This window comes from Protopterus annectens, chromosome 11.part0 (genome assembly GCF_019279795.1).
Source record: "Protopterus annectens isolate FY-2018-M chromosome 11.part0, PAN1.0, whole genome shotgun sequence".
NCBI lineage: Eukaryota > Metazoa > Chordata > Ceratodontiformes > Protopteridae > Protopterus > Protopterus annectens.
Window position 1 is genome coordinate 1160249743 of NC_056745.1, and position 25503 is coordinate 1160275245.

The 25503-nt window shown below is 39.4% G+C and overlaps 1 protein-coding gene across 4 annotated transcripts in view; it reads right to left on the minus strand.

The window, feature by feature from the left end:
- The window catches only part of RELN (reelin), a 3085913-nt gene that overhangs the window by 813768 nt on the left and 2246642 nt on the right, over positions 1-25503 (minus strand). For all 4 annotated transcript variants that reach the window (XM_044088524.1, XM_044088525.1, XM_044088522.1 and 1 more), the window contains exons 28-29: positions 25199-25434; positions 22930-23087 (exon numbers count right to left, since the gene is read on the minus strand). In XM_044088524.1, the coding sequence (XP_043944459.1) occupies positions 22930-23087; positions 25199-25434 (394 nt within the window). The remainder of the gene's footprint in view (positions 1-22929; positions 23088-25198; positions 25435-25503) is intronic.

Here is a 25503-nt window from a genome sequence, read left to right on the forward strand (position 1 = left end):
GAGAGTCATGGGATGCCACAGAAGCCATACAAAATTATCATTTTAGCTTAGCTTTTCTTGACTAACCCTACAATACTTCACAGACTACTTTGCAAAACTGTTGCAATGTCATATAAATTAAACAAATCAAAAGTAAAGGATGTTTTCTCCACTTCTTTTAATCCTTATCTGCACTCTGTTATCAGTATAGAGTCCTGCTATCTCCTGAGTAAATTACCAGGACGCTATCCATATATAGAAATCTAAACATGTCAGTATTTAGAAACATAAAATTCATATATTGTGAAAGCTCATGTACTTAAACATCAATATTTCTCTTATCAATTACAGATAACAACAGGGGTCGGGGAGGTTATTCAAACAATATGAAAGGGAACTTGAGATAGAATTTTCGAGAGTGGAGATGATTTCTAGGACTAACAGGCCTTTGTGTGAATCGGACACAATTTTACCATTAATGTCTCAGCATTTGAATTCTGAAAGGGACTTTAAAGTGTTTAATTATTCATCAGTGCCTATTGATAATTTGGACTGTGATCTCTTTGTAAGAGGACTTACATTTGTTCTGGAAAAATGTTCTGACAGGGGAAACTTTAATTGATTTGAAATATTATATTAGGAAACTTAACTTGAATATTATGTTTCAAGGTTTAGATTATACAATTAATCACCTTATTGTGTCAAGTACATTTAACCCTACAGTTCAATCCTCCTTACAATTATTTGATAGGTTGTGAGAAACTGATAGTCGTAGTGTAAAATGTGATAAAAAAGTTAATAATTTGAAAGAAGGAGAAGTCACAAAGTTGAGGATGTTACGAAACAATAAAAAAATTAGGATCATGAAACCAGATAAGGGGGGAGGTATTGTGATCATGAACACTTCTGATTACAGCAGTAAAATGAAGGCGGTATTGATGGGTAAGGCATATGTAAGATCTTCATTAAATGAGCTAAATGGTGCTTATAAGAAGGTGAAGGGGTATTTGCAAGATTTGTTTATAAAAGGAAGTATATTAGTGAATATAATTTTTGAATGTGTCCCACCCGAGAAGCCCCATGATTTTTGGACTGCAGAAAATCCATAAGGACCTCTTGCATCCACCCATGCATCCAATTGTGGATGCAAGAAGGTCAATAGCACATCCTTTAGCCAAATTTCTTGATGTCAAATTGAAATGTTTTGTAATGAGTGAACCCAACCTATGTAGGGATTCATGGGATTTTCTTAACAGAATGAATTCCATGGAATATAGTGATCAAGGTATATTTATTACAATTATTTTTAAAGATTTATACATGGTTATACCTCATAGTTTGGGCACTGAATGGTTTTGTGAATACTTATTTGAGAAGGGGCTCCCACAGACCCTGATTAATACTTATGAGCATTTGTTGTATTAAGTAATAACGTTATCTTATTTGAGAAGGAACTATTTTTACAGGTAGAAGGGGTGGCTATGGGGTCAGCATGTGGGGGCTTTACGCAAATTTAGTGATGCTGCAATGGGAGAAAAAATATTTATATAGTTCTCCATTTTTTTTTTAGATATTGCCAGATGTATATTTGTTTTTTGGAAGATATTTTTATTTTTTGGAATGGGCCTGAGGGGGAGATTAATGTGGGTTTTTTTTTTTTTAATATATTAATCAAACCACCTCCTTTTTAAGCTTCACATATACTTTCAACAAGAAAGAAATTTCATATTTGGATGTAAGGCTTGTGAAGTACGCTACTACTAAGGCTTTTTTATCTCAAATACATAGAAAGGAGACATATTCTAATGGTTTATTACATTATGAGAGTGCACATCCATATAAACAAAAGAGGGTGGTTATCAAGGGACAGTTTATTAGAGCAGCCTGGATGGTAAGCCTGTCTGAAACGTTTTTACATGAATGTGTAGTGTTTGAAGCAATGTTTATTAAAAGAGGTTATCCAACGAGCTTAGTGAATGAAATTATGGTTGAAGTTATTAATAAACATGAAAGAGGCTATATTCTCCCCCTCCTGACTAGATCCTGGTCTACCTATGGTATTGATGTTAGCGTAGGTGATACCTTATTACAAGGTAATAGATGTTTTAATGAAAGAATGAGGGCGGGCACTGGGCATTTTTAGTGCGCATTTATTACCACTTTTAATAAAAATTACAGGCAGACTGCTGATATTTTGTTCAAAAATTGGGCTATTTTGTTGAGTGAGAAGAATATTAGAGACTGTGTGGGTGAAAAACCAAATATTGAATAAGGAAGTAATTTGAAAGGTATACTAGAATCTAATGAGAGGGTTTAACAACAGGGGGTGATGAGAAAATGTGGAGCTTGTGCCTGTTGCCCCTACATGTTAGAAGGGAATTGTGTTAAGATCAATAAAATGGAGGTTAAATTGAATACATTTTTTTGTTATACAGAGAGAGTGGTATATTCAGATTGCCCCTATTTTCTGCTCCTACCCCACATAATCTTTCTATACTCTTTACTATATTTCACCTTTTACTCTCTCTACCTCAGACAGTAATCTATTCCTTAATAGTTCCTATCCTCCTGAAAGCCTTATGCACCTATCTACTCACTTCCTTATCCTTGTGCCTATGATATAATTTGATTTCAACTTTAATATGTTTTATTATTTGATTGTATTAATGCTTAACTTTACTCATTTTAATCACTGTTCCTTGTGATGTCATGTACAATAATTTGGATGTAAATCTCTAAAATATGTAATCTGTAATGGAACTTTTCTCCCCAGGACTCCATTGAAAACAGGTTCTCTTGGCCCAATGGACTATCCTGGTTGACCAACAGCAAATAAATAAATAAATAAATAAAAATATAGGCAAAACCAAAAGGAAATTCAAAAAGAGAGTGTATGAACATCTTAGTGATATTAAAATAAAAAAAAAAAGAGACAGATGGTCTGGCCAAGCATGGCATGGAAAGACCTGGCCAGTCTTTTAAATTTATTATACTTGATGTCCTTGAGTTAGATGAAAGAGGGGGGCCGTGGACACTTCATTTAGAAAGAAAGGAGTTGTTATGGCAGATACGCTTAAATGCAGCACAGTGACCTGGTATAAATGACTTCTTTTCTATTTTCTGTCTTTTAAAATTAAAAGCACTTGGGAGATAATGTATACACACTTTTTTTTACTTAAATTATTTTGAGTGAAGATCTTGCACATATGAGTACATTATATAATTTATATATGCATGGCCGAAGGCAGGAAGAGAGGAGAAAAACTAGGATTGTGGTAGTAAGGGTCGGAACTTTGAATGTTGGCAGTTTGACTGGTATAGGGAGAGAGCTATCTGATATGATGGACAGAAGGAAGGTTGGTATATTGTGTCTGCAAGAGACCAGATGGAAGGGGAGTAAGGCTAGGTGTATCAGAGGTGGGTTCAAATTGTTTTATTATGGTGTGGATGGGAGGAAAAATGGCATAGGAGTTATCCTGAAGGAACAATATGCTAAGAGTGTTTTGGAGGTGAAAAGATTGTCAGATAGAGTGATGTTTATGAAGCTGGAAACTGATGGTGTAATGATGAATGTTGTTAGTGTATATGCTCCACAAGTTGGGTGTGCGATGGATGAGAAAGAAAAATTTTGGAGTGAGTTGGATGAAGTGGTGATGACTGTACCCAAGGGTGAGAGAGTGGTGATTGCAGCAGATTTCAATGGGCATGTTGGTGAAGGGAACATAGGGGATGAGGAAGTGATGGGTAGGTATGGTGTTAAACAAAGGAATGCAGAAGGTCAGATGGTAGTGGATTTTTGCGAAAAGGATGGGCATGGCTGTGGTGAATATGTATTTTAACAAGAGGGAGGAGCATAGGGTGACATACAAGAGTGGAGGAAGATGCACGCAGGTGGATTATATCTTATGTAGGAGGGCCAGTTTGAAGGAGACTGGAGACTGTAAAGTGGTGACTGGGGAAAGTGTAGTTAGGCAGCATAGGATGGTGGTTTATAGGATGACGTTGGTGATCAAGAAGAGGAGGAGGAATGTGAGGGCAGCACCAAGGATCAAATGGTGGAAATTGAAAAAGGGTAATTGTGAGGTGGAGTTTAGAGATGAATTAAGACAGGCACTGGGTGGCAGTGAAGAGTTACCAAATAGCTGGGTAACTACAGCAGAGCTAGTAAGGGAGATGGCTAGAAAGGTGCTTGGTATGACATCTGGACAGGGGAAGGATGACAAGGAGACATAGTGGTGGAATGACGAAGTACAGGAGAGTATACAGAGAAAGAGGTTGGCAAAGAAGAAGTGGGATTGTCAGAGACATGAAGAAAGTAGACAGGAGCATAAGGAGATGAGGTGCATGGCAAAGAGAGGTGGCGAAGGCTAAGGATAAGGCATATAAAAAGTTGTATGAAAGGTTGGACACTAAGGCGGGAGAAAAGGACCTCTACCGATTGGCTAGACAGAGGGACCGAGCTAGGAAAGATGTGCAGCAGGTAAAGGTGATAAAGGATAATGAGGGAAACATACTCACAAGCGAGGAGAGTGTGTTGAGCAGATTGAAAGAGCACTTTGAGGGGTCGATGAATGAAGAGAATGAGTGGGAGAGAAGGTTGGATGATGTGGGGATAGTGAATCATGAAGTGCAATGGATTAGCAAGGAGGAAGTAAGGATAGCTATGAAGAGGATGAAGAATGGAAAGGCTGTTGGTCCAGATGACATACCTGTGGAAGCATGGAGATGTTTAGGTGAAATGGCAGTGGAGTTTTTAACCAGATTGTTTAATGAAATCTTGGAAAGTGAGAGGATGCCTGAGGAATGGAGAAAACATGTTTTGGTACCGATTTTTAAGAATAAGGGTGATGTGCAGAGCTGTAGTAACTACAGATGGATTAAATTGATCAGTCACAGCATGAAGTTATGGGAAAGAGTAGTGGAAGCTAGGTTAAGAAGGGACTGATGATTAGTGATCAGCAGTATGGTTTCATGCCGGGAAAGAGCACTACAGATGTGATGTTTGCTCTGAGAGTATTGATGGAAAAGTACAGAGAAGGTCAGGAGTTGTTGCATTGTGTTTTTGTAGACTTAGAGAAAGCATATGACAGGGTGCCTAGAGAGAAGTTGTGGTATTGTATGAGGAAGTCGGGAGTGTCAGAGAGGTATGTAAGAGTGGTACAGGATATGTACGAGGGTACTGTGACAGCGGTGAGGTCTGTGGTGGGAGTGATGGATGCATTTAAGGTGGAGGTGGGATTACATCAAGGATCAGCTCTGAGCCCTTTCTTATTTGCAATGGTGATGGACAGGTTGACAGACAAGATCAGGCAGGAGTCCCTGTGGACTATGATGTTTGCAGATGACATTGTGATCTGTAGTGAGAGTAGGGAACATGTGGAGGAGACCCTGGAGAGATGGAGATATGCTCTAGAGAGAAGAGGAATGAGGGTCAGCAGGACTAAGACAGAATATATGTGTGTGAATGAGAGGGAGGATAGAGGAATGGTGAGGATGCAAGGAGTAAAGGTGGCAAAGATGGATGAGTTTAAATACTTGTGATCAATAGTTCAGAGTAATGGTGAGTATGGAAGAGAGATGAAAAAGAGAGTACAGGCAGGATAGAGTGGGTGGAGTAGAGTGTCAGGAGTGATTTGTGAAAGACGAGTACCAGTAAGAGTGAAAGGGAAGGTCTACAAGAGGGTAGTGAGACCAGCTATGTTATATGGGTTGGAGACAGTGGCATTGACAAAAAGGCAGGAGTTAGAGCTGGATGTGGCAGAGTTAAAGATGTTAAGATTTGCATTGGGTGTGATGAGGGTGGACAGGATCAGGAATAAGTATATTAGAGGGTCAGCCCAGGTTGGAAGGTTTGGAGACAAAGCCAGAGAGGCAAGATTACGTTGGTTTGGACATGTGCTGAGGAGGGATGCTGAGTATACTGGGAAAAAGATGCTAAGGATGAAGCTACCAGGTAACAGGAAAAGAGGAAGGCTTAAGATAAGGTGTATGGATATGGTGAGAGAGGAGATGCAGGTGGTTGGTGTGACAGGGCAAGATGCAGAGGACAGGAAGAAATGGAAACAGATGATCCGCTGTGGCGATCCCTAACGGAAAAAGCCAAAAGAAGATGATGATGATGCATATATAAGTAAGTGTGCGAGTATAGGTATATTTTATGTGAAAATATTTGAGGTTTTAATTTAATTTATTAATATAGTTATTTATTTTAATGCATATTTAATAAGTTATTAGGATAGCATACCTTTGTCATGGATGTATGTTGTTCTTTGAACATAGGGTAATGTTCCTTTAAGCAAATTCATTTAGATAATTGATTTTTGTATGTGATAGGTTGAGTCATGGGGATGTGTGGTTTTGAAATGCTTTTAACTATTGTATTGTGTTTTTTGTATTTATCTGATGAAGTCTCTGAATGAGCAGAGGCAAAAGCGCTTATTTACTGGTCTAACATTAAACATTTGTACACTTTTGTGGATTTGTGTGCTTTACCTGCTTTCTGCCTGAATATGTGTTTTTTTTTTTTTGTTTTGCTGTTTTTACAGATAAAAACATCCTCTGAAATGCATGGCCAAGCCTTTTACTTCCTACTACCAGGACTTCCCAAATAACCTATTTAGTTCTAAAATTGCAAGTGTGTGTGTGTGTGTGTGTGTGTGTGTGTGTGTCTTCACTTTGCTTCACTTAATTATTTCTCTCTTACTATTTCTAAAATAGACCATCTGCTCTGTGAGATTTTGACACAATCCTAGCAACAAGTAGGTCCCTGATTGTTTCCTCTGCAGGAAAGATGTCCTTATCAGTAATATGTGAGGCTAGTCCTCATTAGAAGGTGAGAGCAAGCAGTGGGTATAACAGATGGTAAAGGTCTTTTTTTAATGGAAAAAGAAAACAGATTGGAAGGCTTAACTATCATAACTCAGGAGAGATGAAAATGAAGAGATATTGTGCATGTGAAGCCATGCTGTTGTGCATGTGACCATAGAGTATCCACTCAGCCCTCATATTACTCCTGACAAATGGAGTTGTGGGATCCTATCCTTCCAGTCCCCATTAGGTGATACCATGGATGTGACAAAATCTTTTAGCCTGTCCTCTAAGAAAGAGAATTTACAACAGCTGCTCAGTGATCCTGCAGCCTTTTCTAATCGATTGCCTTGCTCCTCGTATCTCTAAATATATCCATTTGTGAAAGCTGTTTTACTTGATACCATCTTACAGAAAAGGCCACCTGTCACATTTTTTCTGTCTTCTCTTTGGTAAAGAATACATTGTGATGTGCCTCCGACTCGACTTAAATATTAAGAGATGCTGTGCATCACGGAATCTCCATCTAAAGTAGTCCATAAGAGCAAAAGGGTAATGCACACACTAATGAAAAGAGCTATATAGTAAAGCACACAGTACAGAGCCTTTGCAAAGCTCTTTCCTGAATCCTGTGGAGCTCTGACATCAGGATGATCATGTTACAGGTAAAGAACAATCTTCTATTAAGCCAGAACTAAAATCATACAGGAAATGATTTGTGAAGTTAAGATCCAGTCCAGTCAGCATGGTTTAAATAGCTTTAAATTATGCATCACTGCTTACAAAATGTCAAAACTTTGTTGACCAATAGCAGTACATTAAGAGGTATGCAGAATGATTCACAAAAAAGGCAATTTTCCAAGTGTGCAGAGATATGAATTGCAGTTTGGTTCACTTTGTGCTATATAAAGCTCTGGTAGCAGGATGACATTCCTGTTTCCCAAGAAATAATGAGTGTTTTGGCATGAAAGAAATCCCTGGTACTAGATACAGCACTTATTCTACAGCTTCAGAGTGGAGAAATAGGCTGCACAGGATCCTGGCACATAATGACAATGACGTACCAGTAGTTCATTTATACATAAGAACAGTCTCCCTATGGGGGGGGGGGGGGTCAGCTGAAATATCTCCAGCATAAACCTGAAGATAGCTGGTTCACATGCTGAAATTTTAACTGTTGACTCATGTTGGTTCATAGGTAAGCACTATGCTAACTGTCCTTGTGGACCATTTTTAAGCCTAATCCTTTCCATTAGTGAGAATCAAGCTCTGTATCTTTTGTCTGTGAGGTAAATACCTTAGCCATTATGCTAACCCCCAACCAGTACTTTGGTACTTTTTCTAGCTCTAATCACATACTTCTCAAGTGTTCAGAAAGAGACCTGTACATTCCTGAAATTCGTTTTACGTAATCCATGGGGTCAATATTTAAGTTCTTGAAAACTATTATGGAAATCACAACATATTAGCCCTCTACACATACATACACATACACACACTTTCTCATACAGAAACAAATGGTTTAAATTATTCAGATACAGACACAGTTACCTTCTTTTGCAATCACATGGCCACATGTAGACACACAAACACAAGCACTTAGCTTCTCTCTTAACGGAACTGCTAGCTTAAATTCCGTGTGCAAGTGTGGAATGTATTTACATCCACACTGGCATGCATGCATGCATGCACATGCATTGTTCTCTTTAAGGGACCAGATGCTTGCACCTTGGAGTGAAGATTTATTTTCTTTTTTTAACTATTGAAGCCTCCTGGCCAGCCTGCAGTTGTAAAAGTGGGATGGCACCCCCCCCCACCTTGCCCTACGGTTCCGGCACCCTTGTCCAGGTGGTGCCCATGGGACTCTCTCAGGCAACACTATCCTCTTTCAGTGCATCCTTCTTGGCTGAACCTATGGAATAGTTACAAATTTCCTCAGTTCTTCCTTTTCCTGTCCACTAGAAGAAGAGTTGCTGTGGAATCTTTAAGGTATCAGACTGGATCCAGTTGTGCCTCAACTGCCAATGGGTGACTGCTGTGGCAGGATTTGGTTCCTCAGTCATTCATTGTTTTCCGACTGTAGCTCTAGTGTAACACTTACAGCCACTAATGACTGAGGGATAAACTCATCCTCCATGGCTGCAGAGTTGTCCTTAATGTCAGTCTGGAAGAAGGGGTCGGTGATGGTCTACAGCACAACTGGGAAAAGGAACCAGAGACCATGGATAGTATGCCTGTTTGAGTCTGTCTTTTCGAGGAATTTTCCCAGTTAAAGGAAACAAATGAAAAGAAATAAAAGAAATTGGCTTCTCCTGTTTCTATTTCTATGGGTAGGAAAGATTTGCTGGGGTTTGCTAGGGTGTTGATTTCTTCTTTTACTCAACCTACTACCTCTTTAGGAAAGAAAAGTAAACAAGCTCCCCTACTTTGTGATTTTAATTTTTTTTTGTTTGAAGAACAGGGATTGCAAAGAGAATGCTGTGCTTCAGCATTTTCTTTTCAACTTGAAGATTCTAATTCTAAGAAAAGTATGTCAGATTTCCCTCCAGAAGACTTATCTTTTTTAGAAACTTTATCTAAGATGAGGGAGGTTTGTCAGTGGGATCAGAATGAAATTCCTGTTGCCCAGCAAATAAATTGTTATTTTTTACAGTTGGATTTTCCTGCTCCTGTATCTGCTCTTCCAGTTTTACCTTTTTTAGAATGTTTTTCTTACACATTGTAGTTTTCCTGACATTCAACCTCCTGCCTCTAGGAAGTCTGACAGGTTATACAAGGTACCACAGACTCGCAAATACTTGTTTTCTAACCCTATAGCAGGTCATGCAATTATTGCCCTATCTGAAACTGCTTCTGCTAGACAAATTGCAAATGCTAATCCCATCCCTCTGAGAAGGACAGGAAATGATTTGTCAAATTTTGGAAGAAAGTTTATTATTCTTCCACATTAACATTCAGAATTTTAAGCTGCCAGGTTTGCACGTTAACATTTTTACATTTGTCATTTGAGAACATGAAAATGTTAACTCTTAACATTCCCTTGTCAGAGCTAAAAAAAACCTTTGAATGCTTATTTACTATTTGCTTCCCATGTAATTAAATATGCCTTATGGTGTTATTATGACACTGCTGATACTGCTTCCAGGGCTGCTGTTTCTGAGTCAGTCATGAGAAGATTTGCTTGACATTGTTCTCAAAACCTTCCTGAAGATGATAAAACTGAGGTTTGAAATTGTACCCTGGACCACAAAGTAGTGTTTGGCACTTCTGCTGCTGAAATTCTTAAAAGATTTGATGACAGAAGAAAGGCAATTCAAGGGGTGATCCAAATCATCCAACCTTCCTTTGTTCAGGTAAATAAAATGTTTCCTTTAATCTCAAGTAGCAATATGCCTCCAAACATGATTTTAATAAGCAAAGGCAATGAGGCACCAAAAAGAAAGGGAAAGCTTCTCAAACTAAAGGACAGTTGTAAATGTCAGAATGACTATTGACCTCTTCAGGCTCCCCCACAACCCCACACCTTTCCAATTTCTCCCTTTCCTGAATATACATCTGCCTATGTGGCACTAAACTATTTCCAAGAAATGGATCCTCAAAGTCATTCAACAGAGGTACACTTGGCAATGGAGTCCTCCTCCCTTCAGGGGATTATTCCTTGCCCAGTAAACAAATTATCCCTGTTTTCTCCAGTTATAGAATAAATGCTATCTTAAGGAGTCATAGAACCAGTGCCTACCTGCGCGTGCCGGTTACATTAAACCAAGGAAAAGAATGAAGGTGTGAAGACCCCCTTCCGCTCGTTCTTTACTAGTGAAGTTTCTCAGAGTTCCTTTGGACTCTCATGGGGGAAACTTTACTTTACAAGATGTGTCCTCTCACCATCCAGGCTTATTGGGCTTCTCAGGATGTTCTCCCTCCCTTCCTAAGGTGGTTAGGCCCTCCCTTCTGTTTCCAAGGCTTCTAGAGGCAGGCCAGGGTATTCAGTGGGGTCTCCTAGTTCTTCAGGGTCTCTGCCTAAGAAACATATGCTTAAAATGGCAAGATTTGATTACTATGATTAGAGGTTCTATCCCCCTGATAAGAGGCCTAGGGTGGAACCTGAGCTTGAGAGTTTTGAGCAGTGTTAGAGGCTTCTGAGTCTTCGGCTGAAGACTTGCAGGAGTATCCTCCTTATTCTGATTCTGATGTGGATGATTCTACCCTTCCGCTTCTCCTCCTGAGGATTTTTCATTTTCAGAGACTCTTCATTCCATGAGGGAGCATTTTAAATGGGAAGGTCAAGATTTCTCTGATTCAGGAAAAGGCTTAGGGAACTTTGTTTTACCCCAGCATAGGCCTTTAGCTATACCTCCTGTTCTGGATGTGGTGGAAAGATGTTTTGCAGAGGCTTCCCTGAACCCTGATTCTTTGCCTCCTGCCCAGTTAAACCCGATAGGTATTATAGGGTGCCTGAAGCTCATAAGTATCTTTTAAGAGTCCTAGGGCAGACCCAGAAACTGTTTCTCAGGCCTAAAGGTGTTAAGGCTTCTGTTTAAAAATCCTGTTCCTCTGATAAAGAGGCAAGGGCTTTGGATAGATGGGGAAAAGTGTATACTTCTTCCACTTTAGCCATGAGGGCTTTGAATTGCCAGTTTCACATGTTGAAATACCAAAATTATCTCCTTTCACAATTGAAGTCTAAGGTGATGTCTGGCGGAAGGTATTGAGTGTAAAGAGTTGCAGGATTTAGTTCATGTTTCTGAACAGGTGGGTAAGCATTCATTGCAATGTGGTTTTGATGCTGTACAGGCCTCTGAGGGTGGCTGCCACTGGTTCTGTTCTTCGAGGACGCCTGGCTGAGGATCAGAATTTAGCTGAGCATGTTAAGACAAGGATTTTAGATGCTCCTTTACAGTCTGATGTGTTGTAGGATTCGCCTGTGGAAGCAGTTTTAAAGAAAATGGAGGACAAGGCTAAGTCTATGCAGACTGTTAAAGATTTTTTGCAGGTTCAGCCTCCAAAGTTTAGTAGAAATTGGCCTACTAAGGGTGGACTTATCCTTCTTATGATTCCCAGTCTAGGGGTAGGTCTAGACGTGGTAGGGGCGAGCTCAAGGTTCTTTTAGGCCTAGAACAGGGAGTTCACCTGCTCAGTCTTCTGGTGAGGGCAGGGGTCAGTCCTTTCGTAAACAGACCCAATGACCTGCCTTTTCAGCTGCCAGAGCCTTCTCGTCTGGCAGCACCTTTGGGGGGAAGGCTGGCACTTTTCAAAGAAAATTGGAGTTTAATTACCCAAGACAGATGGGTATTGGATATCATTCACCACGGTTACAGGTTTTATTTCCATACCTTGCCTCCTTTCAAAGGCATGCCAGACATTCCTCCTCTACAAAGAAAAGAGGCTCACAAGCAAATTTCTCTGTTACTCCAAATAGGGGCCATTCAGCCGGTTCCTGTGGCAGAAAGGGGCCTAGGATTTTTTTCTCGCCTGTTCCTAGTCCAAGAGGGGAACACGTGGAGACCAATTCTTTGGATTTGATTCTATCCTCAACAGTTTATCTGGACATTCCCAAGTTCAAAATGTTGACGTTACAACAGCTTTTACCTCTGCTGGGCAAAGATCACTGGATGGTAACTTTAGATCTCAAGGAGGCTTACTTCAGTGCCTATCAGACTAAGTTGCAGGAAGTATCTGCGTTTCGAGCTGGAAATTCCCCATTATCAGTTCTCAGCATTGCCCTTTGGCTTATCTACGCGCCAGAGTAATTCACAAAAAGTTCTGGCTCCAGTGATACTATTGAGGGCTAAAAGGACATACAAATCTATCTTACTGGGGCGACTGCCTGATTCTGGCTCAAGAAAAGGAGAGCTTCTTCAGCATCTGGAATATGTGATAGCAGTGCTAGATGCCTGGGTATTCTGTGAGCGAAATTTAAAATCCATCAGTACCCTCTCAAGACATGTGCTTTCTGGGTGTGAGACTGAATACAGCAGCCCAATGGCCTTGTAACCCCGGACAAACAACGAGATGTACCTTTACTTCCATCAACTATCGTGTCAGTCCAGGAGGACTGCAAGGACAGTCCTTCAAGCCTTAGGGTTCATGGCATCTTGTATTCTGGTGCTTCCAATGCCAAACTGCATATGAGGAAGCTACAATGGTTATTTTCAAAAATGTTGGACACAGCACAGCCAGGATTTGGACACTGTCATTCAAATAATACCTTGCATTAGAAGGAATTTTTGTGGTGGGCTCAGGAATGCACCTAAACAAGGACTTCTTTACCAGGCCAGAAATAGTCAGATTCTAACGACAGATCCTCAGACTTAGCTTGGGAGCTCATCTAATGGAAAGTGGATACAAGACAAGTGGCCTGCCAGACTACAGCATCTACATATCAACATGAAGGAGATGTTAGCAGTCCAGTTTTCTTTAGTGGCTTTCAAGGAGTTACTTCTTCCAGGGCAAGGGGTGATTCTAAACAGACAAAACAAAACTGGTCAAAGGGTACAACATTCAACACAGGGGAACACATTCCTTATCCTCTATGCAGCAAGCATTGATTTTGGGGGGAGACTGTGCTCAGCTTGCAACTACTCTTCAGGCAAGGTTTCTGCCAGGAGCACAGAACTCCTTAGCAGAAAGTGTTAAGCAGGCAAAAGAAAGGATCCTGAAGTGGAAATGGATCTTCATGTATTTCAAAGAAAATTTGACAGTGTCATTGGGGACTCCAGAATAGATCTGTTCCTTCTCCACTAAACCACCAGCTGCCAAAGTTTTGCACAAAGGTTTCATCACACAGCTTGGAAAGTGGATGCTCTTTCTTTAGTTGGAAAATCTTCATGTGTATGCCTTTCCACCTCTGCCTCTCCTCCCAAAGGGACTCTAAAGGTCAGACAAGACAAGCCAAGGATCATTTTGATAGCTCGAGATTGAACCTTTTGAATACACTGGTACCCATTACTGAGGAAATTTTGGTAAAGCTCCATGGCCTTTCCCTTTTATTCCACACCTTTGTTTTTCAGAGGACGGTCATCTACTCAATGTCAATCTTCACTCTCTTCATCTAAAAGCCTGGCATATTCTGTTTTGAACCACAGCAGTCTCAACTTCCTAACAAGTTTTAAAGTGATTATGGAAGCCAGAAGACCTAGTACAAGGAAAGTGTATGCAGAAAAATCCAAGAATTTCATATATTTTGGAGTCCAGCAAAGTTTGGTGTTTCTGAGCCTATTGAAGTGTTTGGGTCTTCAATATCTTACTGAGTTATTGGACAAAGGTTTGTCTTTCTCTTCCATTAAGATTCATGCTGCAGCAATTTCAGCTCACTAGATGTACACAGGCAGTTCTTTTTTCAGGACTAAGATTTTAGGCATCTCAGAGTTGTTGTTTCCTACTCAGAAGCTGTTCAAAAAAACTTTTCTAAGTGAGGGTTTGCTCATTGATCCAATGAAATTCAGCGGGATTGCCCATCATACATGTTAATTTTAGGGGTGGCAACTGGCGATTTTTGGAGGCAGCTACTTGGGAGTCCAGTGCATACTTCTCCAAGCATTGCCACCTCCTCTCTCTATTCCTGTCCAGGCTGGTTTTGCCACTGCTGTGTTGCAGGGGCATTTTGCAGTTCTCAAGCCCATTATAGCTTAGCCATCCTCCTTACCTCTGCTTTTGGGATTCTAATTAGTAAAAGACTTGCAGCAATGGAGATGAAGAACATAGTACAGTTTTGTACCCACTATAAATGTAGATGTCTTCAAGATCCACATTGCCGTAGTCCAATTTTCCTCCTTCCCCTCTGCTTGTGGGTGGTTGTGTGGGTGAGTGTCTCATTTTTTACATTTGTTATTGTACATATTTCAGGCACAGGAGCAGCTGGTGTTTCTTCTTTGGTTTTGGCCTTATATTTTTGGGTCTTCTGACATCTAGGGCGGGCCGAGGATATGGCGTGGTCATCGCATTTGTACCCTGGCGTTCTGATGTAAATGCGCTGTGACGGCGTCAACTACTTTGGTATTCGGGCACGACTGGGACAGCGGACACCCAAATGTTAGGACTGCAGCAATGTGGATCTTTAGAACATATTTATGGTAGGCACAAACTGTGTACTTTCTCAAAATCTTCCTGAAGATGATAAAACTGAGGTTTGAAATTGTACCCTGGACCACAAAGTAGTGTTTGGCACTTCTGCTGCTGAAATTCTTAAAAGATTTGATGACAGAAGAAGGCAATTCAAGGGGTGATCCAAATCATCCAACCTTCCTTTGTTCAGGTAAATAAAATGTTTCCTTTAATCTCAAGTAGCAATATGCCTCCAAACATGATTTTAATAAGCAAAGGCAATGAGGCACCAAAAAGAAAGGGAAAGCTTCTCAAACTAAAGGACAGATGTAAATGTCAGAATGACTATTGACCTCTTCAGGCTCCCCCACAACCCCACACCTTTCCAATTTCTCCCTTTCCTGAATATACATCTGCCAATGTGGCACTAAACTATTTCCAAGAAATTGATTCTCAAAGTCATTCAACAGAGGTACACTTGGCAATGGGAGTCCCTCCCTCCCTTCCAGGGGATTATTCCTTGCCCAGTAAACAAATTATCCCTGTTTTCTCCAGTTATAGAATAAATGCTATCTTAAGGAGTCATAGAACCAGTGCCTACCTGATTGATGGGCAGAGGGTTTTACTCAAGGATATTTCTGATACCGAAGAAATAAAGAACTTGAAGGTCTCTGATAGACTTCCTCCTTCTCAGTCTTATTGTCAAGTTTCTAAAGTTCAAAAATGCTATTCCTTCAGATCATGTTACCTCCTGTCCCCTTACTAGAATTCATGGTAAAGCTAGACTTAAAAGATCCTCACCATCACATTCTTATTAGCAAGCATTTTAGATGCTTCTTAATATGTTCAGTATCTAACTCAAGTTACCAGTTTTCTGCCTTACCCTTTGGACTATCTACCGTTCCAATGGTATTTACAAAGTGTCTTGATGCAGTAAATACTTATTGCAGACTTCAAGGCATTCACATTTTCCTTATCTGGATGATTGTAATATTAGCACTCTTTTTCCACTTGTCAAGAGTAAGTACCTAGAATCTTCTCCTTCTGGGTTTTCAATTAATCTTTAGAAATTCTCTTTCATCCTTACTCACATAATTGTTTTCCTGGGATGTCTCACATATTATGTACTAGGAGGAAAAATTCCTCTTCCAGACAAAATAGAGATGTTCAAAAAGTTCTCCAGTGTTTTTCCAGTCAAAACCAGATATCTGCTAGAGAATTCCTCATAGTTTCATAGTATAGTACTAGGCTATCTGCCCTGGGGCATTTGTAAGCCTAGCCATAGTGATGTGGCTTTTGCCACCCCATGAAATGGTACAAAAATGTACAGAATAAATCTAGAATACTGTGCCTCTGTCTAGTAGTGACACAATGAAGGTCCCCTTATATAATAGAATTAGTTTACTGTGCCCCTGTCTAGCAGTGACACAGATGTGACCCCTGGGGTAAACTTACGATCTCCCATCCACTCTTGAAGAGAGTCAGTGAGGGGCTCTGCTTAATACGAACTGGGATCCTGTTCCAAAGCATGGGAAGCCTCTGGGTTATGAATCTATCCCTCCAGCATGTCCTATTCATACTTGTGCCGAGATTTAAGTCTTTAGCTCTCGTGGTCCTGATGGATTTGGATTTTTTGAGGTGGAGCATGTCCATCAGATCCTGATTGGACATGGCCTTGTACATCAGGCAGAGATCACCTCTGAGCAGGTGGTATGCTACTGAATAGAGCTGAAGTTTCTTTAGTCTGGCAGAATAAGACATATGTTGGAGACCCTTGATCCTTTTGGTGAGGTACTTTTGTGGTCTCTCCAGCTGTTGCAAATGCCGGGTGAGGTACATACCAAATGGGGCATTGTACTCAATCATGGGTCTGATGAGGGAGGAATATAGGGGTACAATGACATCCTTGGATCTGGATGTGAATCCCTTCATGACGAGGTGTGCAAGGTAGAATGTTTTTCTAACCACTTTGGCAACGTGGGTGTCAAATGAGAGGTCACTGTCTACTTGGGTCCCTAGGTCTCTGATTACTTTTTCCGTACTCAGTGGGTTGCTGTCTATGTGATAGTTTGTGGGTACTTTGTTTTTTCCAAAAGGGATGACTATACATTTTTGGCATTTAGTTTAAGGCCGTGACTACGGCACCAGTTGTCCGTTTCAGTGAGGCCTTTTTGTAGGATGTGTGTGTCTGCTGGTGTATCGACTATGGTGCCTAGTTTGCAGTCATCTGCGAACTTTGTCAGCCACAGCCCTCCCATGTTTGCTTTAACATCTGAGAAATAAATGCCAAACAAGAGGGTCCCAGGACAGATCCCTGTGGGACACCACTTGTGACTGGCTTTGAGTTTGACATTGCTCCAGCGATTTTAACTTTATGGGTTCTGTCCTTTAGCCAGTTTGCAACCCATCTAGTGACATAAGGGTTTACTTTTAAGCTGTTTAGCTTATCTATGATGCCTGAGTGGGGTATTGTGTCGAAGGCCTTAGCCAAGTCCAGGTATGCTGTATGGACTGCGTTGCCCTCATCAATGGCTCTAGTGACTGTTTCGAAAAAGTCAACCAGGTTTAAAAGGCAGGATCTGCCCTTTACAATGATTCTGGAGTACATGGCTTCAATGATTCTTAGGATTCTCCTGGCCAGACTTCACATGAGAAAAGTCCAGTGGTACCTCAGGTCAGTCTGCACACAGCTTCTTCACCCTTAATCTTTTCAGGTCCCTGTATTAGGGTTTATAATGATAGACGTTTTGTGGTAGGTAGACAATTGCACTGGGAATCATGGTCTCCTGTTTGCCCTTCTGTCCCTCTTCAATGTGTCACAATACATGCTTCAGACCTAGTAAGGGAAATGGTTTCCAAAGGTGTAAAAGTGCAAGGTCTGTGGAAAAAAAAACATGACAGAGAAATGTACACAAATAAACAAATTGGGAGGGAGATACCAGATCATACCCCTTTTTCAGACTTGCTATATTAGCTGAGTGGTAGCAACTCAGCTTAAGTTTGACTCTTCAGACTTCATACATTTTGTCAGAGCATGACATTATAACAGACAAGGTAAGCAGGACCAGGACAGACCCTCATGAATGGAAACTTCATCTGAGATTTTACAAGAATTGATCCAACTGTAGGGAGCAGCACACATAGATCTGTTTTTCTCCTCACAGAACAGACAATTAATGAAATTCTGTTCCAGAATTCCTTGAAACTAGGCCTGGAAGACAGATGCCGTTTTATTCCTGAGGATGGAAATGCCCATTTATGCTTTTCCACCTTTCTACTGATATCCAGGGTTGTTCTAAAGATCCAGAAGGACTCACCAAAAATTATTGTGGTAACCCCCTTTTGACCCATGCAACAGTGGTTCTCCCTTGTTTCGAAACTGGTCAAAGGCAATTATCATATGCTTCCCTACAGACTGGATTTATTCACACAAGACAGGGGTTGTTTGAATCATGTCTATCTGAAGACTTTTCAGCTGATTGCCTGGATAATAGACTTTTGTTGGCTTTTTGACATCGGTTTTTCTAAGGATGTATAGTAGGTACTGAAAGAAGCTAAAAAAACTTCTACTAGGCAAATACTACATGTATAAGTGAACAAGGTTTTCTAGTTGGTGCCACTCCAAGAACCATGACCCTTTTAATGCCTGGCTGCCTCTGGTTGAGTTAATGTCCTCAGGCCTTTATAAGTCCTCTAAAATGTCAATTTGTCAGCCATTTTAGCTTGTTTGCCCTTGGATCTCCCTGGGACTTTGTGTTTAAACAAGAGTATTTCAAGTTAAGTTTGAAACCCATGCTGCTGAAAAGATGAAAAGTGAACTGAAGTATTGCTTAGGTAAATTGGACAGAGAGAGCCAAAGTGAGGCAACTGTCCAAATAGGGGAAAATATGAATACCTTGAAGTCTGCAGAAGGCTATGACTGGGGCAAGGCACTTTGTGCAAACTACTTCAGCAGTGGAAAGACTAAAACCAAAGATGTAAACTAAAAGTGCATTTCCAAGGCATAGGATTTTATATAACATCTGTGCTTTTGTGAATATGAATGTGCAGGTAGGCATCTTTGAGTTCTAGAGTGACCAGAAAGTCATTACAAAACAGGAAAGGAAAGAGGGTTTGTAAGGCAAGTATCTTGAATTTTAGGACAAAAAGAAAGGTGTTTAGCTTTGAAAGGTCCAAAATGGGTCTCAATGCGCTTTCCTTTCTGGAAACTAGAAATACTCTTGAATAAAAACCTTTAACTATTTGGGATGGAAGAATAGGTTCCATTACATCCTAGTATATTATATTTCACAGGACTTGAGGAAACATTGCATTTTTTGGAACAGGGATCCCTTCTTGAGATGGAAGGGATACCCGTTGAAGTCTGTAGCCATTCTGGATTATTTTCAAAACCCAGACATCTTTAATTATCTATTTCCAGAGATGAAGGCAGCAGGAGAGATTGCCAGCAATTAAGAAGGATGGCTATGATGGAGGTTAGAGGGTTGGGTAAAGGCGCAAAGATAATCATTTTAACCTTTACTATTTTAACATCTTTTTTGAATTATCACTTAAGACATAGGCAAACATACATTTATATAAATATAAATATATATCTAAAGATGCCACTTCCAGTTCTTTTATTCTGTTATAATATTCACTACTTCAAACAGACTTTGATTTCCATTTTCTAGCAATTGCTTTTTTGGCAGCCACCAGAAGTAAACTTAACAAACCTTTACTATGTCTAGGCAATTCACATTCTGTACCTCAGCTCTAAAAAGTTATTTCCTTACTAACACCCATTTGTTTACCCAATATTTCTGACAGAGTACTCTTTAGGGAATATTTAAAGTCTGACAACTTATTACACTCCCAAAGCATATTTTCCCAGTAACTCATTTTTCCCTATCACACTTCCAACATTTGTTATCTACCTTTGGAGTCTGCTTGGTGTATAAAATACCTATGCAAACAATCCCAAGAAAAATTCTAAATCTTCTAGACTTAGTTGCATACTTGGGGGTCATGCATGTGTCCTCCCATTGTTTCCCTGTGAACTCTTCCCAGTCTTTGTAATCTCCTCTGATTGATTCCTATGGTTATCATCAATATTTTATATGGCCTACTAATTATCTCATTTTAACAGCAGTTTCTGTTCTAGATTCAACTAAAAATTCTACCAGAACAGGACTTTTACTAAGGATTCCCCTATCCCTTTCTCATTGCCTATACTCTGATAATAATCCTTGATAGGGAAGACAGTCTCTAGTCTGCAGTCCAATTGTTTTCCTGGCCTATTCCCATTCTAGTATCTTCCCCCATAGCTATTCGTCCTCGATACTGTGGTTGCTTGGTCAGTTCCCCCAGTAAATTCCATCCCTTCCTGCTTATTCTGTGTCCACTTAATTGCACTCATCCTAATGGCAGCATCTCCTTTCTCCATTCTCATGTTGACTTAGTTCTTATAATACTTTCTGCTACTTTATGAATATAATATTCTGTATGGCTGTATTTTTCTTAAGGCTCTGCATTTAAAATCTCACTCTCTCACTGTTTGCAAATAAAGCCATCTTTTCTTGATTACCATACCAATTATATAGTTGAATTTTTGAGTCCCTTATTTTCTTTGCCAGTGGCTCTAAATATAACACAAATAGCAAAGGGGAAAGATGAAATCCCTGCCTGGTTTCTCTGTTCAGAAGCAACTTATCATAAAGGTACCCTTCCACTTTGATTTTTGCCTCCAGTCCCTCATATGTTGCCTAATTAGCCTTATTATTGTATCAGGGAGTACAAATGCTTCCATTGCTTATAGGTTTTTTAGCTTATAGGTGAATATTATGCTAACGGCCACGAAGGGCAATTTTAAGCCTAGTCAATAACCCAAGGGGAGAATCAAACATTTTACCTTCTGCCTATGTTAACCATTATGCCAAACCCTGTTACAGGTCAGTATTAGGCTAACTGTCCTTGTGGATCATTTTATGTATAGCAAATTTTCCTTCTATAGGTGAGAATCAAACCCCATACTTTGTGTTTGTAAGGTAAACTCCTCAACTATTATGCCACCCCCAGCCCTACTCATAAAATCTCAGCTTACTCTGTCGAATGCTTTCTCTGCATCAAGACCCATAAACAACAGTGATATTTTCTTACATTCTGCTTCCCTCTGGATCATCATTGTTCTATTGTTGTCAAATGTTTGCCTCCCTTCCTCAAAACCACATTAGTCCTTATGTATATATTTTGGCAACCCATTTGCCATTCTTTTAACCATTGTAGACATAAACTGTTTATAATAATGGTTTATAAATAAAATAGGCCTACATGAAGTTGGATCAGATGGGTTGTTACGGTCTTTAGGTATTATAGCCACAGCAGCTTTATTCCAGGATGTTGGTGCTTTTCCATCTTTTAAACTTTTGTTAAACAAAACCTTCTAGACTTTTATCACATTCTCCCTGCCTAGCTTCCGGACTATCCTGCAGATTGATCATATGTCACTGTTTTTATCTTATCTCCTCTTGTAACTGTTGAGCTTCATCTACCTATAACCTTGGTATTCTTAATTCTTCCATAAACATTTCCCTTTGTGCGTTTTATTGATTTCCACATTCCTCTGCTTTATACATACAGATTTTCATAAAAGTTCTGAAAGATCAATAATATCACAAGTGAAGGGCAAAAAATAAATAAATAAATAAAATAAAACAAATAAAAAGCACTTCATGGTAATAAGCTTATTACAGTTACAGATCCATGCCCCCCATAGGAAAAGTAGGGACTTGATATTTGTGATTGGCAATTGATTGCTCTAAATACCAAAGTGGAAGATGTTTAATTTTAAAATTTATCAAATGCATAGACACCTTTGTGCTTTGGTACAGGTGTTGAAGTAGAAAAGGCCTTACAAGATCTATCCTCATCTAGAGAAATAATAGCCCAATCTGCCATAGGATTTTTGTTAAGAAATTTGTGGTGTCTGGTACCTGACAAAATCTGTCAGGTTTCTTGGGGGCAGGGGTTTGGAATCAGGAGAAACAGCAGGAGAAGCAAAAGCATTATATACGTCTCCTCATATGGATGGGTTGGCCACAGGTTTTGGGGAATCCATATTTAATAACTCGTAGTATAGTCTTCTGAGATTCTGAGGCACCTTACCCTCCTATTTTAAAAAAATTCTTTCATTTTTAAAATTGTATCCCCAAAAATAGTTCTTCTTTGGGGAATCTGAAGAGGGATTATTTTTCTGATTCAAACTCAGAAGTCACAGAAATCTGTCCACTATAAGAACATTTACCCTTCCTGAGAGACATAAGCATTTTTTACAGAAAGTTTTCCACAGGAAAAAGTAAGATTCCCCAAAGCTGATAGTTACCTGCTGAAAACTGTAGCTGAAGACGACCATAATACTTACATCTCTAAGCTGACAAGAAGTCTGCATGAAGTGCATTTATGGCAAGAAAGTTCTGTTTTTGATGTCCGTAAGTCCCTCTTATACAACATGTATTACTGTGCTTGAAGTGGATCTACAGTGTGCAAGGAAGGTGCCCAAAGCTTTGTAGACTACCTGAGCATCTGATATTTGGCAGGAAACATCCCATATAGTTATGGCTACTTTAACAGTGATGTAATGAATAATATTAGTTATGCCTAGATGCCTAATCTATTGTATGGGAATGCTTTTGCAATGCAAACAGAATACTTTAAAGTATATTGTGTACTTTAATCTTATCTATACCATTACTTTTGTTATATTGCTACATGAACTATTTTTATAATTGTATAACCAATGTTTTCCTCATAATGTCTGCTAGCTACTGGCAACTAATGTTCCTTTATAAATGACTTGTACAGTGATGGAGCTTTCCTCTCCAGGCCTTTGTTGAAAATCTGACTTTAACCCAGTTGGGCACTCCTGGTAAATAAAAGCAAAATAAAGTAAAAAATAAAATACAAATAAAATGTCTGCAGGCATTATTAGTAATGTTTACAGCAGGACAATAACACTATCATGACATGCAAGACAGCATTAGAGCCACAATGAAGTTAGTCTCAAAGACTGGAGGTTAAAATAGAAGAAAGCTTTGTTTCAACAATACCCAAATACTAGTTTCTTACCTTTGTAACCTAAGTCACAGAAACAGACTCCAGACACACAATCTCCATGTCCACTGCAGTAGTTGGGACATGGTTCAGATATGTAAACTCCATCTAGACCAAAAGAAGGCACATTCTTATGAGAACTACTCTCCTGAATCCAGCGGAACCGGGTCTTCCTAAAATTAAATAATGTACAAGCTTAGTACTAAACAGTTTCTTCACATTATATAAAAACTATAACTAGTACAAATTAAAATCAGAAAAAAAACATAAAAATAAAATGTTACGTTCAAGACTTGACATAATCTTAGGCAAGAAAAAAGATCTTCATTATGTTTATACATTTGGGATTAAATCCTTCACTTATGACTTCACAATGGTCTGTTCTTTGTGTGTTTTCTTTCTTTTTGGTTCTTTTTGATTCAGTTTGCATACATGTCATACATGCTGCCATAAATGAAACATGAATAGCAAATGACTGGAAGGAGCATAACCATAGCTACTAAAATGTGGACCTTGCAAGGTATTTATCTAGAAGAGTACTATAGAGTTTAAGGACCCATTTTTCTTCAGAAAAGCTAGACATCTGTCAAAAGCTTTTCTGATATAATACAAATTCTGTGGGACTTCATTGTTTCATAGCAGCACAGCAACACATCAAGAGCTTTTTCCTATGTGTAGGATTCATACTTAGTTTAAAAGATAAACTCTGTGCTATTAGTTCCAGTCAAGCATGAACATTGTGAATAAAGCCACCCAGAATAAAATAAAATGTTAATATGACTTCTAAATGAATATATTTTAAATAAATATGATTCTAGCAGATTTTTTGTAAGAAATTTGGTCATACCTCACTTACCAAGAAACTGATTTCTCCTGAAACCCAACCTCACATGCCCCCCAAAACAAAACAAAACAAAAAAACAAACAAAAAAACAGAATGACTTACTGTAATAAAATGGCAACTACAGTCCAATCAATTAACTGCTAGAAATGGCTTATATAACTAAAGATTTTTTATACAATGATAGTTACAAATATTATTCTGCTCAGCTTGTATACTGCTTACAGAATGTTGGACAGGTGGTACTACTCAGCAACAGCAGGTTTTAATGAAGATTTTAATGACATAAAGGGACCTTAGATATAAAGCTTAAGGGGACACAAGAGTCACAAACCAATGAAAGAAATGATAAAAAAGCTTTTATTTACAGATAATTACCTATTTAATATTGGGTAAACTGATGCCCTAAGTATGCATAGAAACTTGCATAAAAGAAACGCCAAAGCACCAGAGGTTCTCAAAGTAGTCCAGAAAAATAATTAAAAAATCTGAAAAAGACTTATCAGCAATAATTCAGGAATACCACAAACTAAATAGTAAGATTAAAAGATAAGCCTTCAAACAATATAAAATTAGCTTCCTGACAAGAGTTTGACTAATTTCTGATCACAAATAAGAAAATGAAGGAAAAAAAAAATCACCGGAAAAGCATTTTTGCAGGGTGGGGAAAGCCCCTCCCCCAACTACTTGATGGAAGCACCAGCCCAGAGAAATGGGAAATCCTCATCATACAAGTAATTTATTCTGTGTGGAAAGGCCAGCAGGTTACAGAGTAGTGATTGTAAAAATCAGAACAGAAGCTGGCTGATCTAATACCCAGTGCCATACCATTCAGAAAAGAGCCATTCCCCAATTTGGTGCTACTCACCTCTCTCTTAAGAAGCACCAGGTTCTCTGTGCCCCAAAAGTCTAAGTGGAGTAAAAAAAAAAGTTGCTTACTTCATTTGCAGCAACCAGATTGCTTTACATTATGCCCTACACGTAGTGCTGAATTTAGCACTTCAGACCTCAGAGCAGTATTTAAATTTCCTTACCAGCATTCAGAAAATTCTGATACAGAAATGAATACCTGGACTGCACTACCACCTATCTTCTGATCGCACCCCTACCACCTTGAATCGGGGGGGTGCCCCCTTCACCCCACCCTAGCTAAGCTTCAGTCCAAATGAGTATTGATCATTAGTGTTCTGAAAATAAGCCTGGCTCCCTACGCAGTCATTCGTCATGTCAATGTATCAGTAATGTCATAGTAGATAGCTAGACATACAGATATAGATCTCATGCACATATATGCGTACACACCCACATATGCACACTCACACACACACACACACGCGCGCACACACACACACACACACACACACACACACACACACACACACACACACACATAAATATGAAAGAAATATAGTTATATTATTTATCTAATACAAGGATGCATACCCAAGAGCAACTGATCTTGGTACAACGACTGTAATCCTTGTCCACTGTTCAAATTCACCGACATGGTACAGTGTCGGCTCCCTTATTTCTCTGGAACTTCCTTCACATTCTTTGATACCAGGTGAGGCTGGATAGCAACCTTCCTTGACCAGTGACCATGATCGACCAGCATCATGAGAATACTGAAGGGCTACAGGAGCTGAGCTGCTGAACTGACTTGCACAAGCTATATTCAACTGAAAAGGAAATGCACAATCATATCACTACAGGAAAGGAAATACTTGGCAATTTACAATATGTAGCTG